Raw genomic sequence first — 16,007 nt, forward strand, 5'->3', positions numbered from 1 at the left:
CATCCCCAACCCGTGACAGGTGAGAGAAGGGAAGGAAAAAAGCTAGACTATTTTATTTCCTGATTTATTGTGGTTAACATCAGCGACACTTGTTTGTTCAGAAGTGATTTGCTAATTCCAGTGCTGTCTGGACATCATGCAGCAAACCTCCTCCTCCAAAACCAGATCGGCCAACTCAGTCTGAACCCATTCCTGAAAACAGTTGTTACTCCCCACATTAATTCCACCTCAGCCCACCGACCTCCAGTACCTTGCATTCTCCTTATTCCCAAATTTAATTCTCCATACACGGCTTTGGAATCATCCCTCTTCTCCATGGGGAGAGAAATCCTGTGTACTGAAGAGTTGCGATAGGAATCACAGAGGTTACAAGGAGGCACAAGAGGCTAAAAGCTACCTTAACTTCTACTCTCCTGGAAGTGGAATATTTCTTAGAGCACATTCATTAGTTGAAAATTACCAGCTGAGTAGCTAAAAGGAATTTATTTATAAAGGCCACCAAAAACCCTTTCTGAGAAGGGTTGTAGGATGTTTTTATTAGTGCATTGAAATGGCACTGCCAGGCACAGGATGGATGAATACCCCCTCAGCAGTCCCTTGTCCCACTACTGAGGGTAAAGCTCCACTAACATCGCGTGCCCCTGGAAGGAGAGAGAAAGAGAGGGAATGGTCACAGAAAAGACTAATCATCACAGACATGCTCTTGATGGGAGACGTCATCTCCCGACCACCTTAACATAAAAGGGGAGATGAAAATCCAGCACTGGCTCACCGAGAGGATTCTGCCAACAGCAGTTTGATGGCTCTGGGACAGTGAGCTGCTCCAGGCTGGGCAAGGAACTGGAGTACCCCCTAGCCAATGCATCAGGCTGTCCCAAGGGCCAGGCTAGGAACGTCAGGACCAATGCCCTCGGGATACAGAGCACCAGCCATGCCAGGTCACCATGGAAGTGCCACCGGTCACTGCAGCCTGAACCAGGCTCCCATTCAAAGCCCCAGAAGCTGTAGGTAAAGTCTCACCCCTGTTTTTCCAGTAAAGTTATTTCTTCCCAAGGTGAGAAGAATGACTCTCACAAACCCCAATTTGGGAATTCTTTGACGAGTCACCACAGGAAACCCTTGGCACACAAGCAGAAATCTCTTCTTCCCTTTTTTCACAGAATCACAGGATCGTTAGGGTTGGAGGGGACATTTGGAGATCACCTAGTCCAACCCCCCTGCCAAGGCATGGCCACCTAGAGCAGGTTACGCAGGAATGCATCCAGGCGGGTTTTGAATGTCTCCAGAAAGGGAGACTCCATGACCCCCCTGAGCAGCCTGTTCCAGTGCTCTGCCACCCTCAATGTGAAGTTCTTCCTCATGCTGAGGTGAAACTTCTTGTGTTTTACTTTATGGCCATTGCTCACTGCTTTACACTAAGGGCTGCCCTTGCCAGTGCCCAGGGATGATTCTGAGCTGGGCTGGAGAGTCTCTAAAGGGGATGAGGCAGAGGGAGCCCACTGAATGGAGCTGGAGGGTGTTAGGGACACCCAGTGCCACCTGGTGTGACAGGACAGGATTTCACAGCACCACTAGGATCAGAAATGTGGCTAGTTCTCCAGAGAGAACAGTGCCTGACCCCAGAGCATCATTACCTGCCCTCCTGCTGCACAGGCAGCAACCAGGCCGTACTGTCCTCCCTCCTTCTTCAACCTGTGGGCAGCAGTAATGACCAGCCGGCAGCCAGTGGCACCGAAAGGATGGCCCAGCGAGAGGGAGCCGCCCCAGGTATTGAACTTCTCCAGAGGAGGGGCTCCAACCTGTGAGGACACGCAGAGGGACACACACCATCACCTGTCTGCAAGGAGACTGCCTGACCTGCTCCTGACACCACCAAACCTCCAACAGCCCAGGCTGCCCTACAAAGTGTCCCTTGGCATGTACAAGTGCCTGAAGACAGGACAAAGCTACGCTAAAGGCTTTGCCACCTCACCTGTGGCCAGGCAGGGATACTCCTGGCACTCTCAGAAAGCATGCAGGAGGACTAAGTCTCTCCCACAATCTTTTAATTCCCATCTCCAACAATTCCTATTACGGCGTTAGACCTCCACCTCCTGCTGACAAGAGGAATGCCATCGCTCCCAGAGAAACGGTTCACATCAGGATTTGCTAACCCAGAGGGGACACAACAAAACCACTTTGCGGCACCACACACCCTGCCACGACAAGGGACTCAATCCTGAAGTTAAACTAAACTGAAGATAAAAGTGTCCTGATTGTGTCTTACCTTCGACTTCCTGCCCATGTAGTTTTGTGCAAACCAGTCTGAATCCATAGCCTTCAGGTTAGCCAGGATCTGCCCCTGAAAGAGGAGTGTGATAGTAACAAGGAGAACGGGCAGGCTCTGAAGAAAACCTATGGACAGCACTACTGAGCAGGAGATATCCCAGGACTTGCTACAGCCACTAAATGAACACAGCCAAACAGAGGCTCAGCCTGTTAATGTCAGCTCAACCTTTGGTACAGAAAGGTGTCATCCAGTAAGTGAGCCACCTCACCCCAGTAACACAGATCCCCAACCCAATTAGCAGGTGATGTGGTTTCTTCCATCCAAGGATCGTGGGAAAGTACATCTATCTTTGTTTATGTATTATTTTAGAAGAATCTGTTTTCCTTTGGTGATTTCAAGCAGCACAAGCCACTCTTAGCATGGATCGTGTCCATGTAAAATGTAATATATTTAAAGTATACACAGTACTTCTCTTTAGACATGAATGTACAATTACACCCATCTATGTCTAGTGAAGGTCTTACCAAGAGCTTTCACCAACACGAAAGCAGATGCCTACAGAATGGCTTTTTACAGCTGGAGGCATCCTTAGTGCTCGGTACTTACAGCAAAAGCTTCATGGAATTCAAACACGTCAATATCAGCCATGGTCAGACCCGCCTTCTCCAGCACTTTGGGAGTAGCATAGGTTGGACTGAAGAAGAGTTAAGAAACAAAAGTCTTACATGAATATGTTTCATCACAGCATCACCCCCTTTCTCCACAGCAACCCAAGTTACATTCCTCAGGTCCGTGGTACAACTCTCTGCCTGTCCAACCAAAACACAACCCCAAGGAACTACTGCTAGTAACATCACACTGAGATGCCCCCCAGCACACCGGGGTGGGCAAGTCTGCCACAGCTACTCTCCCACATTCGCTACCTCCCCCTCCTAAGTCACACCTAGCACATCATCTCTCACACCTCTGCGAGAGAGCCTGAAGAGATTAATATCTCATGAGACACTTCCCAAAAAAAAGACACATAATGGCAAGTCAAGGCTGCTGGGCTAGTGCAGACTATTAGGGCTTTTGATCATTGGCACCTACCCCAGTAGCAGCTGGTCCTTTGGATCTTGGGACACATACATGAAGTCCCTGCACAGGAGAAATGTTATTAGTAACAGAAAGAGGAGGAGATGGAAGCGAGAGCAGACTTTGGAGGCCATGCAGAGCAGCCCCTTTTTACCTTAGGTAGGCCTTCGGTTTGTAGCCCAGCGCCAGAGCCTTCTCCTCAGACATGAGCAGAACTGCCGAAGCGCCATCCGTCTGAAAGAGGCAGACAAGAGTGAGATCACTGCCTGAAGAACAAGCACACCCTGTGCCCAAAGGGAGCCTGACAGCCCTCCTGCAGAGCCCCTGGCAGGGCAGGACCTGATATTACTGGGGGTTCCAGGACATCCCCCTGTGTCCGCATGACTGAGCTGATGGATGGGTGCGTGGATAGAACACGACGTTAGCACACACATTGCTGAAGCACTTCCTTACAGTCAAGACCCACAGAAGTGCCTAAAAGCCCTGCCAGTCTTATGGACAAGCTGGTTACCCCAAACACTCATCTGTCCACCTGGCTCCATCCCAACCTGAGAGTATAATTCTGGGATAACACAAACCACAGGCTCACCACATTGCAAAAATGAATATCACAGCTTTGGCACACAATGGCCAAATTAATTTCTGGGATAACAGCCTCAGCTGCCTACAGACCTGCAGCAAGAGCACACCAACAGCATTTCAGCTGTTCCTACACCAAGGTTGCGGCATCATCAGGCTTACGCAAGTCCCCAGAACCACTAAGGAGTAAATAGCATTGCTGTTGAAAGGGCCCCAGCAGTAGTTACTTTCTTCTTTTGAAGTGTTGATCAGAAACTGTGAAACAGCCTTTTAAACTGCATGTAGGAACAAGGCAGTCACCTAGAGCACTCAGTGGGAGACTTTCAGTGGCAATCACCTTCTCTGAGTCTCAGGAACTGGGGCTCAGAAAAGCCTCACCTGACTGTCACAACTACCTTAGACTGCAGCATCTAAAAAAACCTTCCTTTAAAAATGCTAAGGAGAGAAAAAGGAGCATATGTGGAAGAGAACTCTTCATAATGGAGAAAAGAAGGCTCTAGGGAGACCTTAGAGCAGCTTCCAGTGCCTAAACTGGCTGACAAGAAAGCTGGAGGGGGACTTTTTATAAGGACCAGTAGGGATAGGACAAGGGGGAATGGCTTTAAACTGACAGAGGGGAGATTGAGATGAGACCTTGGGAAGAAGTTTCCCTGTGAGGGTGCTGAGGCGCTGGCACAGGGTGCCCAGAGAGGCTGTGGCTGCCCCATCCCTGGCAGTGTTCAAGGCCAGGTTGGACACAGGGGCTTGGAGCAACCTGCTCTAGCGGAAGGTGTCCCTGCCCGTGGCAGGGGGTTGGAACTGGATGAGCTTGAAGGTCTCTTCCAACTCAAATCACTCTATGCCTAAAAAAAAAAATGACTGTATCATGAAAAATGATTCACCAGAAATGTATAATGAATCCTCATGAGGCAGCTACAGAAAAGCAAAGGAGTTAAGACAGACCAAAGCTTCTGGGGTTTAGTTACTCAATGAAAAATTAAACAATCCAAGTTCACCGAAGGAGAAAACTCTTTCCCACAGGTTACAGCAGCTTGATCTACATGCCTATGTGAGGCAGAGAGACCTGGAGACCTGGAGAGTGTTCCCCCCAGGCTCACAGTGATGGGAACATGCATTACCAGGAAGGAGGAGTTGGCAGCTGTGACGGTTCCGTAGGGCTTGACAAAAGCCGGCTTCAGCTTGCCCATCTGCTCCAATGAGGAAGGACGGATCCCGTTATCTTTGGTAACTGTTTCTTTGCCTGTTAGTGAACAAAAAAACATTATTTCAACTATGAAAGTCACCAACGTACATGAATTTGCACATCAGAAGTCTGTGGCAGGGGAATTCAGAAAACTGCTTTTTATGACAAGTGGGAGAAGGAAAAAATAGGAAAATCCATTAATCCATTTATGGTATTACCATAAATTACCAATTTTAGCACAAAGATCATAACCAACCATCTACAAAAGTAAGGTCTTTCTAGGAAACTAACTATGGTGCAAAAGAGCTCCAAATGAGCAGGTATCATAGAATCACAGGAAGGTTTGGGTTGGAAGAGACCTTAAAGCTCATCCAGTTCCAACCCCCTGCCACGGGCAGGGACACCTTCCACTAGAGCAGGTTGCTCCAAGCCCCTGTGTCCAACCTGGCCTTGAACACTGCCAGGGATGGGGCAGCCACAGCTTCTCTGGGCAACCTGTGCCAGGGCCTCAGCACCCTCACAGTGAGGATCTTCTTCCTAATATGAAGTTGAACCAACTGGGTAGGAAGTTGGTTTCAGTTTTTCCTACCCAGCTCCTGATTTATCAGATTGGGATTTTACTGGGTTTTCTATATGCTGTTAATAGCTCGGCATATAAAGATGGGATCTCTTGCCTGATCGAAGAGCAGGGGGATTCTTGGTCCCACTATTCCAATTTTCCATGCTCTATCACCCCATTAGCATGGATATGAGGTGGGTGCGACAAAATTTAGATGTGTAAGGATATGTTTATATATTTAGATATGTGTATTTAGAAACATGCTCCTATGTCAGTAGTTTTCCTGTGAGAAACAGACAGCAGAGAGTTAAAATCCATATTGGATACATGGAATATTATGAATCTGGCCCCAGTACTTCTCCTCCTTTTCTAAATAAAATATTTCTTCATTGGACTAGTGCATGCTAGCAATGAAATGTGCAGTTTTACCTGGCACTTTGAAGGGTACCACATCTGTTAGCATCCCTCCCTCCTGGGCTTTCTTAGCTAGGGTGTGTGAACGGAGGGCATATTCATCCTGCTCCAAACGGGATATGGCAAAGGCAGCAGCCAAACGATCAGCAGAGTGCCCCATGGTCTCGCTGGTGGAGAACTCTGCCACAGCTGGGAGCTACAGAACAGAAAAATTAAGTCAGAAATCATAAACACCTGTCCCTGGGCAGTTACATGAAGTTCAAAGGTTGGTTAATCATAGAATCCTAGAATACCAGGTGGGAAGGGACCAGACTTTTTGGGCTAAGATGAAATACCACATCCTGAGACCTTAAAACTCCTTGTCAAATACCTCCTCGAGCAAAAGCAGGTGATTTCAGCTTAGTTTTTATTCTTCCAGCAGCGCACAGGAAATCCCTGCATGCATTTAAGCCTGCAATTTTCATATCTTACTTGGACTTCGGATCTCTGCTGTGTCTACACTGTGCTTCCTGCGCTCTTGATAAAGGCAGCGCAGACACAAGCAGCTTTATTGTGGTGAGGAGGGAAGTGCTTTCCCTTCCCATCTCCACCATGTTGTAATTCACCTCTCTCATGACCTCCAAGACAGAAAAGAGTGGCTCCCTCTGCAGCAGAGTCCTGATGCTAATTAACCATCAGACTCCTGTGCCCAAACATGGGAGCTAAACACATGCAGTACCTGGCAGGATTTGGCCAGGAACAATAGTCATAAAGGCATACTTAAGGTGCATTAATCAAACAGTTTTATTAATACACTGAGGGTATTCCTCTCTGATATTAAGCATGTTACATCTATTATCTAAGAAAGTTCTCCTGACCCTTTAGGACCCTTGCAAAAGTTTTATATTTATGGGGAAAAGCTTCTATTTCTGTAGTCTCCAGCACACTTTGTCTAGGAGCTGCAGAAGGAAGGAGGTTTTGAAAGATGTTAGGGTTACTGAAGACCAACATGTAAGAAGACAAAGACAGGAATGCTGCGAGATGCATAAATCAACTGCAGGTTTAACTCAAAGCACAGGACAAAGATCTGATACAGGGGAACCACAGGCAGCCGCCTTACCCTTTTTAAATCCTCTCCGTTGGGGCTAAATATATTACCTAAGCCAACCTGTTTTACACCTCCTTGTGAAAGAGTTCAGCTGAATATCTTAATGCCTGAAAAAAAAAATTACCTCAGGAGCAAAGTAGTCAGGGCGAATTTTGGCAATCAGGCTGAGCTTTTGGCCCAAGGTCTTGGCTCGGTTAAGAGTCAGCATCGTCTTCCTCATCTTCCTACTGTGTCGAATGGGAACATCTGACATTAACTCCACGCCCCCCGCTACGACGACGTCGCACTGCCCAGCCGCGATCATACCCAGGCCTGTAGAATGAGACAGAGCTGCCTGTGAGAGATGCAGGGAGAAGCGACACTGACCCATTAGTGCCTTGGATACTGCATTTTATTTCCTTCAGCCTCTGGCTTTGGCCAGGTTATAGATCTCTGCTTGACAGTGACTGAGCAGGCTGAACAGCCATTTTCTGAATCATACTAGTTTTGAAACTTTGCTTCCACTTCTGTCACACGGAGCAGTTGGGAGAAGAATACTCCCAGTAATTTGAGATCGGATCCCAATTTATTTTTCTCTGTTTAGGCTAAGACAAAGACGAAAGGTAGCAACTTCCACATCATGATGCAGCCTTTGCCTCTCAAGCTATCATGGTCACTGAGCAGGGACTACTGCTGAATGCAAAGGGTATCAAGCTGCTGGTAGGTCTACAGCAGACATTCAGTTCATAGTATTTTGTTGGTTCAATATTTCGTAATATTTTGTTCGTTAAAAAACTTTCCTTCCATTCCAGAATTTCTTCAGATGCTTACTTATACTCACGAAGCAGTGCAAGTTAGATGAGGGATGCAGAGGAGTCGATGAGCTCCTCCTCAAACCCACAGCTTGTTCTTCCAGCCAACATACCTGTGGTCATAGCCTGGTTTGAAGAAATGCAAGCCATGGTGACTGTATGGGCTGGAGTTTTGTCAGAGAAACCAGCTCCCAAGGCAGCCTATGAGCAACAAAGATTGGCTGTTAAAACCTGCACCTTTTGCTCCACAGGGTCCAAGCTACCTTCTACCCAGCAACACACTTTTCCAGAACAAGCTGAAAACAAGTACATTGAGGTTTCATTCAGCCAGCCCCTGCAGCAGCTCATCTCCTTCCCAGGCGCTGGGAACAGGACGAGATGGCAGCTGCACAGGCTCTCAACTGCACTATGCAGACAGTCACTGCCCCCCCCCGCTAATAAAGAGACAAACTAATCACAATTTCACACCACACAATTTCAATTTTCCAACTACTTGACATCATTTTTGCTTCACCTCGTTTGCTTAAGGCAACACGTGAAAGGATTTTAGATCCCCCAGTACAAGGCACCGTGAGTCACTTTGCACAGAACAGAGAACATTTGCTACAATTCAGAAAGCAGTGTCTTGTTTGACCCAGCTGAGAGCGCAGCCTCCCACTGCAGCAGAACTGCTCCCAGCAAGACCTGCCCTAGCTGGGACGTGGCCAACTAGTTTAAAGTTCAACAGTTGTTCCCAAGTTAAAATTATACCGAAGCCTCATCTGACTGGCACATGACCAAAGCAAGTATTTGCATATACAAGGCTAAAATGGAACTGGAGAGCTTCACAACAGCCTCTTTCCAGCCCAGGTTACATCACGGTTTTGCCCAGTTGCAGAGAACAACAGCAGAGACTCCAGGTTACAGAAAAATCACATGCCACCTCTGTAACATTACTTCAGTGGAGTATAATATGCATGTATAATATGTGAATTTTGTTTTCTCACTGCCAGAAAAAAGGGCAGCTAAGCTACTCCCTTTCAAATGACTCAAAAGTTGCATCTGATCAGCCAAGTAAAATAAATAAATACCAAAATACCACAGTAAAGCAATCTATAACAGCACACTCTGGCCCTCCCAAGTACTTCAGGCAAGCGAGCATTGGAGTCTCATTAGTAGTTAAGAGCTGAGTGATCAGCAGTCGTTAACAAAACCTTCCCTTTCAGGGAAGAATCAAGCATTAAAATACAGTTGACCTAAGGCAGATTACAACAGGAGACAGTCCCACACAGTTATTTGACAGACAGTGCTGCACAACTCTCATATCACATTTAAATGAACCATAATACAAGAATTTTCTTTTTTGCAAGTGTTTGTCATCTTCATACTAGCAGCAGCAATGAGACTCACAGGGGATATGCTGCACATAACCCACCTCTCTGGCCACATTACTCGTTTTCACCTCCTGGATAACTGTGCCATAAACAATGTAATCCACAACATCCCTTGGGACGCTGGTCCGGTTCAGTAACCCCCTAAGGAGAAGATTACAACAAACAGTATTTGCACCACGTAAGCAATAAACTTGTCACAGCCCTCAGACATCCTCTTTCCACCAGCTTAGCTGGAGAACAAGGCAACAATGGAGCCACATCCGGAGGAAATCCTGTGTATATCTGTACGTTACGAAAATGTAAATGACTACAGACTGCAAGTAATCATGGCAATAATAGCACTATAAATGATTACAGAATTTCATGAAAACAACTACACTACACTCTCACCCCTCCCTAAACTGGTTGTTAGTATCTTCCCCAGTTTGGGGTATTCTGACATCAAAATTAAAGGAAGAGGGCTTTAAGAGATAACATAGCAAATTAACTGTGATGTAGGAACACATAAAACTTCAATAAAGGTGCACAGAAAATAAGTAATGTGAAAAGTATTAGAAAACATCTTGTATGATTTGACAGAAGATCTCGACAAACAGGCCAGCACAGCAAATCCCACTGCCAGCAGCAATTTGAGGCCCCTGGGATTCACACGTAGTTTCACACACTACCAAGCACCAAAGAGAAATTAAACTAAAGGCACCTGAAACCCAGAATCCTAAAATGGCTTGGATTAGAAGGGACCTTAAAGATCACCTAGTCCAACCCCCTGCCACGGGCAGGGACACTTTCCACTAGACCAGGTTGCTCCAAGCCCCTGTGTCCAACCTGGCCTTGAACACTGCCAGGGATGAGGCAGCCACAGCTTCTCTGGGCACCCTGTGCCAGCGCCTCACCACCCTCACAGGGAAGAGCTTCTTCCTCAGATCTCATCTCAATCTCCCCTCTGTCAGTTTAAAGCCATTCCCCTTTTTCTTGCAGCACACTAAAACCCCAAAAACATCCAGGGCACAGTCCTCACATGTGACTAACACACTGCCTGTCACCCAAGTCAGTTCTTTCCTTGGGCCTTGAAGTCTCCTTCCCCATGCACCCAGTAAAGCCTTCTCTCTTTTTAACAGCACTTTGCCCTGCTCCTCAACCAACCAAATCCACAGCTAACGGCCTACAGCTTTTGTCAAATCACTCCAGAATGGAAGAGACAGGCAAGATGACAGAATCGGCTTGTTATTCTTGTTGCCATTTAGTTTTCTCTGAATGGCAGGTTTTTTTCTCAGGTTGTTTTTCCCTTAAGTTGTAAGTACACCTCAGCAGTCAGTAGCTATGATCTCTGTACTTAGAAAACTACAGAGTTCAAATTAACTAAAATTTGTCAAGTAGGAGAACAATGACATCTCTTTGTAACAAGACACTTTAAAACAAGCCTGTTGTAAGCTCTCTTGCTTAAGCCACCTATGAAGGCCGTGGTGGACCATGAAAAATGAAGTGCCTGGATGGTATTGTTTAGAGACAAAGCTAGAGCCTTGGATTTCAAATCTGTTGAAGCCACTGTACCAACATTGGGACCCCGACGAGTTTTCTGGGCCCTTCTAGGATTTGATTTACTTACTGCAGTGCTGCTCTTGCTAGGTCATGTGGCATAAGATCTGCATACCTGGAAGTTAAAGAGAAGGACATACTTAGGGGTGTCAGAAACCAAGAGGTCTACTTCACTGCTGTAAGCGCACATCAGCAGCAAAGAGCCAGTGACATACCAGAAATGCTCCACTGACTGCACTTATAATCAAACAGTTCATACCCCAGGTTGTAAAGACTCTGTGTAAAGGTCACCACATAATTGCTGTACTAACAACATTGAAAAGCAGCAGTAACAGAATAAATCCTAAGAGTTACGTCTGGTCTTAATTCAGATATGAATTTGGTGGCATAACAGCCCAGGAAGAGTCTACAGCAGACTCTGCACATCTTGCAATTTTGTGAAATGCATCGTTTTATCTGCTATAGATTCACTAACAGCTTCCTCTAAACATGCAGCATAAATCCTCACTCTTCTCAGAACTCATACACATGGACAATCTTCTTCAGACCATGTTTTTTCATTAGCTTAAGCCGGAATAACCGTAGCAGCCTGACTCACTGCCACCTCAGTACTTTTAGGCATAATGACTACATTAAAATGAACAAGTCAGCCAACTCTTTTCACAGAAACAATATACAGTTAACCAAGTCAGCATGTATCTTCTTCTTATTTCATACTTACGTGGTGCCAGATTGCAAAAAGGGAATACGGACACCCTCCACCACAACAACATTCTTCACACCGGTTTTGGCTAAGGTCTTCTTACTCTTTGGCTGGACTGGTAAGAGAGAAGAGATGTTAACAAGAATACTAGCAAGCTTAAATTAAGACCCTACAAAAAATACTACAAAACTAAGGAAATTATTCTCTTTCGGTGTGCAAGTCATTAGCAGGGTAGGTAGGACACCTGAGCTGTAATCTTGTCTCTGGCTAATTATGTGATCTGTGAAAAAAGATTTAATAACTCGGTATGTCCCCTATCAGCAGATTCATGTATAGCTACACTGAGGCAATGGTACTGCTCTCTAGGCACCTAACTCCCATTCTCTGCTACCACTGACAAGAATACTGCATGAAGCAATGCTTCTGAAAATGCTGCACAGCTTACAGCACAAATGAGGCAGACTGAATTCAAAGCTTGAATAAGATCTCTCACTTGAGGAGCAGCAAGAACTGCAAAGAGCAACCCACCTTCCACAGTAATTGCCCATGTCTGTGCTCTTGCTGCACGGTAAACGTAAGAAGGTGAGATGATTCAAGGTAAATCAAAACACAGCTCAAGAAGTCAACTAACTTTCACTCTCGGAGGAAAGCAGTAGCAAAAGTAGTGCATATAGTTGCTGAGGGTAACTTGCTCCTTCTCCATAAGGTGTCCGAGCACCTCAAGTTCAAGGCAAAGCATGCCACAACACAGTGTTGCTCAACAGGCCACTGCCAGAACTCTTCTGGAGTGATGATTAATGAAGAGTTCAATGAGAATTTCCTAATGCAATCAGGTCTGCAAACCTTAGCAAGCACATATGGCAGTATGGAGGCAGTTCCTTTTACATAGCAAATTAAGTCCAGCTAAATACTGTGCTCAAGCAAGTGAGGATGGAACTCCAACACTGCTCTTGGCTGTCTATGCACAGCCAAGGAGACAAGGGAGAGCTACTGTCTAGGCCTGTTTCCAAAACCCACGCAGCTTAGAGCATGTCACCTGAGCAACTCCCCCAGTGAACCCCAGAATGCTGGATCACCCCAGCCACTAGCTAAGGGCCACAGCTAAAACCCCCCGTAACTGTGTGTGCTGAGCAGCTCCGACGACACCTGAGCCTCTTACTGGTCTTACTGGAGTTCAGAGCTAATTCCACAAGCTTTTCCTTGTCAGGGACAATCCCCTCCCCTCCGGGTAAGTGATCTGCTTGTCCCCAGACAGTTTTTACACTCTGAGCTTAGCACCTTGGTTTAAGTGCTAGAAACAGCAATCTGTCAGGTGACAATGGGGCTGAGCTCTGGACTGGGCACAGCTGCTGAGAACGAGGGGTATGCAGAGGCTGAGAGGATTCTGCTGCAAACAGCAGTTTACCTGTGATTTTACTTGTTTGCAGCTTTTGCAGAGCACTCAAACTACTCAGAGAGTCACAGAATGGTTTGGGTTGGAAGGGACCTTAAAGCTCATCCAGTTCCAACCCCCTGCCATGGGCAGGGACACCTTCCACTAGAGCAGCTTGCTCCAAGCCGCTGTGTCCAACCTGGCCTTGAACACTGCCAGGGATGGGGCAGCCACAGCTTCTCTGGGCAACCTGTGCCAGCGCCTCAGCACCCTCACAGGGAACAACTTCTTCCTAAGATCTCATCTCAGTCTCCCCTCTGTCAGTTTAAAGCCATTCCCCCTTGTCCTGTCCCTACAGGCCCTTGTCAAAAGCCCCTCTCCAGCTTTCTTGTCAGCCCCTTTTGGCACTGGAAGCTGCTCTAAGGTCTCCCTGGAGCCTTAAGGCAGTCTGCACTGTGCTTCTGAGATTTAAGTAGAGCAAGGCTCTGAAAAGGGAGGCAGCTTTAAAAATCATCTTCTCTAGGACAGACCCACTGAGATTCCTGGTGTTTTAGCTTTACCTGCAGCTTGTAACGGCGGAGAGCAGCTGAGCGATCGAGCAACTGAAAAACAACAAACGAAAAAACAGAGTCTGTCAAACCTGAAATGTTAAAAACATTTCTAGTTTCTGTAAGAACTGTTCAAAACATATGATAAGGTCATAGTAAGACAACTGCACCTAAACACCCATGAGGTATTTTTTAGTTTGTTCACAAAAATAAGACAGTTCATATTAGAACATGAGGTTCCTCCCACATGTAACGCGGGAACTGACAAATATGGCAACACTGAATTATCTTTTAAAAAGTCATCTTTAAGATGACAAGAGAACAGAGATTCAGATACAGCATCTATCCCAAACCCAACACTTAAACCAGAACTTTATGACCTCCCAAGTCAAGCTTTCAATAAATGTAAAGATACTTACAGCCCCTGGCAGCCCAAGCTGAGGAAGCAGGGAGGTTTCTGACAGCATAGGTCAGCATGCAACTCATTTTGATATCTAGAGAGATGGAGAAAGGTTGGTATTAATCCAATCTGATCTATTCAGAATAGTTTCAAGCAATCTGCCTGCTTCGCACAGAGCAAAAAAGTGGAGAAGATACTCCGAGGGCAGCAACAGGGAGAATTACTTCCTTTTGCACTTTTTGAACACACAAAGAGCCTGGCTTATGACTGTGGCCTGCAAACGTTCCTGTAAATAAATAGTCACCTCCACAGTGACCCAGCACTGTATGAACAGCAGCTGGCACAGTTTTTGATTCCCCTCCCAGTAACTGTTCCCCACTGGAAAATTGTCCTAGTGCCCAGCTAATCTCACTGCCAGAGTGACTCTCCCGACACACTCTCCTTGGCACAACATCATGCCACTACCCCCCGTTTTAACCTCAGTAACTTCTGTTGAGTATCCCCACGGGAAGCAGAACGAGTTGGTATCCTCTACCACAAAAAATTCGTCGGTTGCTTTCCCAAAGCTCATTCCAAAATAGAGCCTTCCCCACAAAAAAATCCTTATCTGAAGTTCTCATTGACCAGGGCAAAAAGTGGTCCTCACAGCTCCCGTTCTTTGGCGGCTGCCCGGCAACGTTCACCTCGCTCTGACACTCTTTCAGCACTCAAGCTAACAGCACTCTCTTCCCTCAAATACACCCAGTTTCCCTAGAGGGTTACAACCACCTGCAGCTCCAAGCCCAGCCCACCCAGGTACTGCAGCTCCCCACAGCTACTCCAAACCCAGCCTAAGCTGCCAGCTACCACTGTTACGCCTTACACCATACAGCTCCGCACCTGCAACATGCCACTCAGCATTCCTCATTCCCCAGCCCACTCTGACTACATTGGCACCTCACAAACCAGACCTAGGCTCCTCATGTCAGCAAAGGTCTGAAAAACAGACTTTCTCACTTGTCATCCTTCTCTGGATCTGCTCTGCCACAGTGCTCTTCTTCCATATGTGCCAGGCTCCCTCCCCACACCTGGCTGCAGCTTTTCAGAGAAACCTAGAATGGTTTGGGTTAGAAAAGACCTTAAAGCTCATCCACTTCCACCCCCCTGCCCCGGGCAGGGACACCTTCCACTAGAGCAGCTTGCTCCAAGCCTCGTCCAACCTGGCCTTGAACACTGCCAGGGATGGGGCAGCCACAGCTTCTCTGGGCACCCTGCGCCAGGGCCTCAGCACCCTCACAGGGAACAACTTCTTCCTAAGATCTTATCTCAATCTCCCCTCTGTCAGGTTAAAGCCGTTCCCTCTTGTCCTGTCCCTACAGGCCCTTGTCAAAAGCCCCTCTCCAGCTTTCTTGTCAGCCCCTTTAGGCACTGGAAGATGCTCTAAGGTCTCCCTGGAGCCTTCTCCAGGCTGAAGAAACCCAAATCTCTGCCCAACCAACAGAACTGCTCCACTCCAGGTACCCAGCCCAGGCCCATTCCCCGCACAGCCGCTCTCCTCGCAGCGCTCCCGCTGACCTCCCCGCCCCATGCTGCCCCCCGCGCCCTCAGAAGCCAGCTGCTCCCCAGCACCCCGAGGCGCCCTCTACACACAGACTGACCCGGCCAACGCTCCTCGCTCCCGGCACACCGCGGACCCAAACGCACCCACTCCTCGGCCACAAACACCCCACTCACCCACCGGACACCCCGAAACTCAGTAACAACCACACGCGCGTACCTGTCCCTCACATACACCACAGCTACGGCCCCCTCCACCCGGGATGGAGACATACGACACGACACGACACGACAGCCACCCGCTCACCTCCGCCCGCACTGCCACCGCCCGCCCCGCCGCCACTCACGAAGGACCTCGCTCTCGCCCCACCCTCCGGGCGGCACACCCGCCGCCCGCCTGAGGAACTCCACCTGCCCCACAGCCCCTTACCCGCGCTCTCCCGCCCGCCGCTCCCGCTCGGTACGGAACAGAAACGTCCGAGACCGCGCAGTGAGCGGAGCAAAGAAAGAAAGGCGGGAGTGGGCTGTGGCGGAGCGGACAGGCAGCGCTGACGGCAGCCGCGAGCAGGGCGGGGACGGCGCG

The 16,007-nt window shown here is 47.7% G+C and overlaps 1 protein-coding gene across 3 annotated transcripts; it reads right to left on the minus strand.

Annotated features, from left to right (window-relative positions):
* Window positions 1-47: 47 nt before the first annotated feature.
* Window positions 48-15,981, minus strand: HADHB (hydroxyacyl-CoA dehydrogenase trifunctional multienzyme complex subunit beta). 3 transcript variants are annotated; one of them, XM_030489607.1, is made up of 16 exons: window positions 15,855-15,981; window positions 13,908-13,982; window positions 13,501-13,542; window positions 11,587-11,683; window positions 10,936-10,980; window positions 9,371-9,470; window positions 8,070-8,157; window positions 7,290-7,477; window positions 6,094-6,274; window positions 5,041-5,162; window positions 3,498-3,577; window positions 3,359-3,406; window positions 2,876-2,963; window positions 2,267-2,341; window positions 1,635-1,799; window positions 48-641 (listed from the first exon to the last, which is right to left on the minus strand). In XM_030489607.1, the coding sequence occupies exons 2-16, from the start codon at window positions 13,972-13,974 to the stop codon at window positions 606-608; spliced, it is 1,422 nt and encodes a 473-aa protein (XP_030345467.1). In that variant the 5' UTR covers window positions 13,975-13,982; window positions 15,855-15,981; the 3' UTR covers window positions 48-605. The 3 variants fall into 3 exon arrangements, with proteins under 3 accessions (XP_030345467.1, XP_030345465.1, XP_030345466.1); XM_030489605.1 differs by lacking the exon at window positions 15,855-15,981 and adding an exon at window positions 15,732-15,787; XM_030489606.2 differs by lacking the exon at window positions 15,855-15,981 and adding an exon at window positions 15,645-15,765.
* Between the last annotated feature and the right edge of the window lie 26 nt (window positions 15,982-16,007).

The sequence above is a fragment of the Strigops habroptila genome, chromosome 6 (assembly GCF_004027225.2).
Source record: "Strigops habroptila isolate Jane chromosome 6, bStrHab1.2.pri, whole genome shotgun sequence".
In the NCBI taxonomy this organism is placed as follows: domain Eukaryota; kingdom Metazoa; phylum Chordata; class Aves; order Psittaciformes; family Psittacidae; genus Strigops; species Strigops habroptila.

Excerpts from the sequence above, each read along its gene's own strand:
- HADHB (XM_030489607.1), bottom strand. The coding sequence starts at position 13,974 with ATGAGTTGCATGCTGACCTATGCTGTCAGAAACCTCCCTGCTTCCTCA. Across the intron at positions 13,543-13,907 it reads AGCTTGGGCTGCCAGGGGCT|TTGCTCGATCGCTCAGCTGC; the intron begins GTAAGTATCTTT and ends GTTGTTTTTCAG. Across the intron at positions 2,964-3,358 it reads AAGGACCAGCTGCTACTGGG|TCCAACCTATGCTACTCCCA; the intron begins GTAGGTGCCAAT and ends ACTCTTCTTCAG.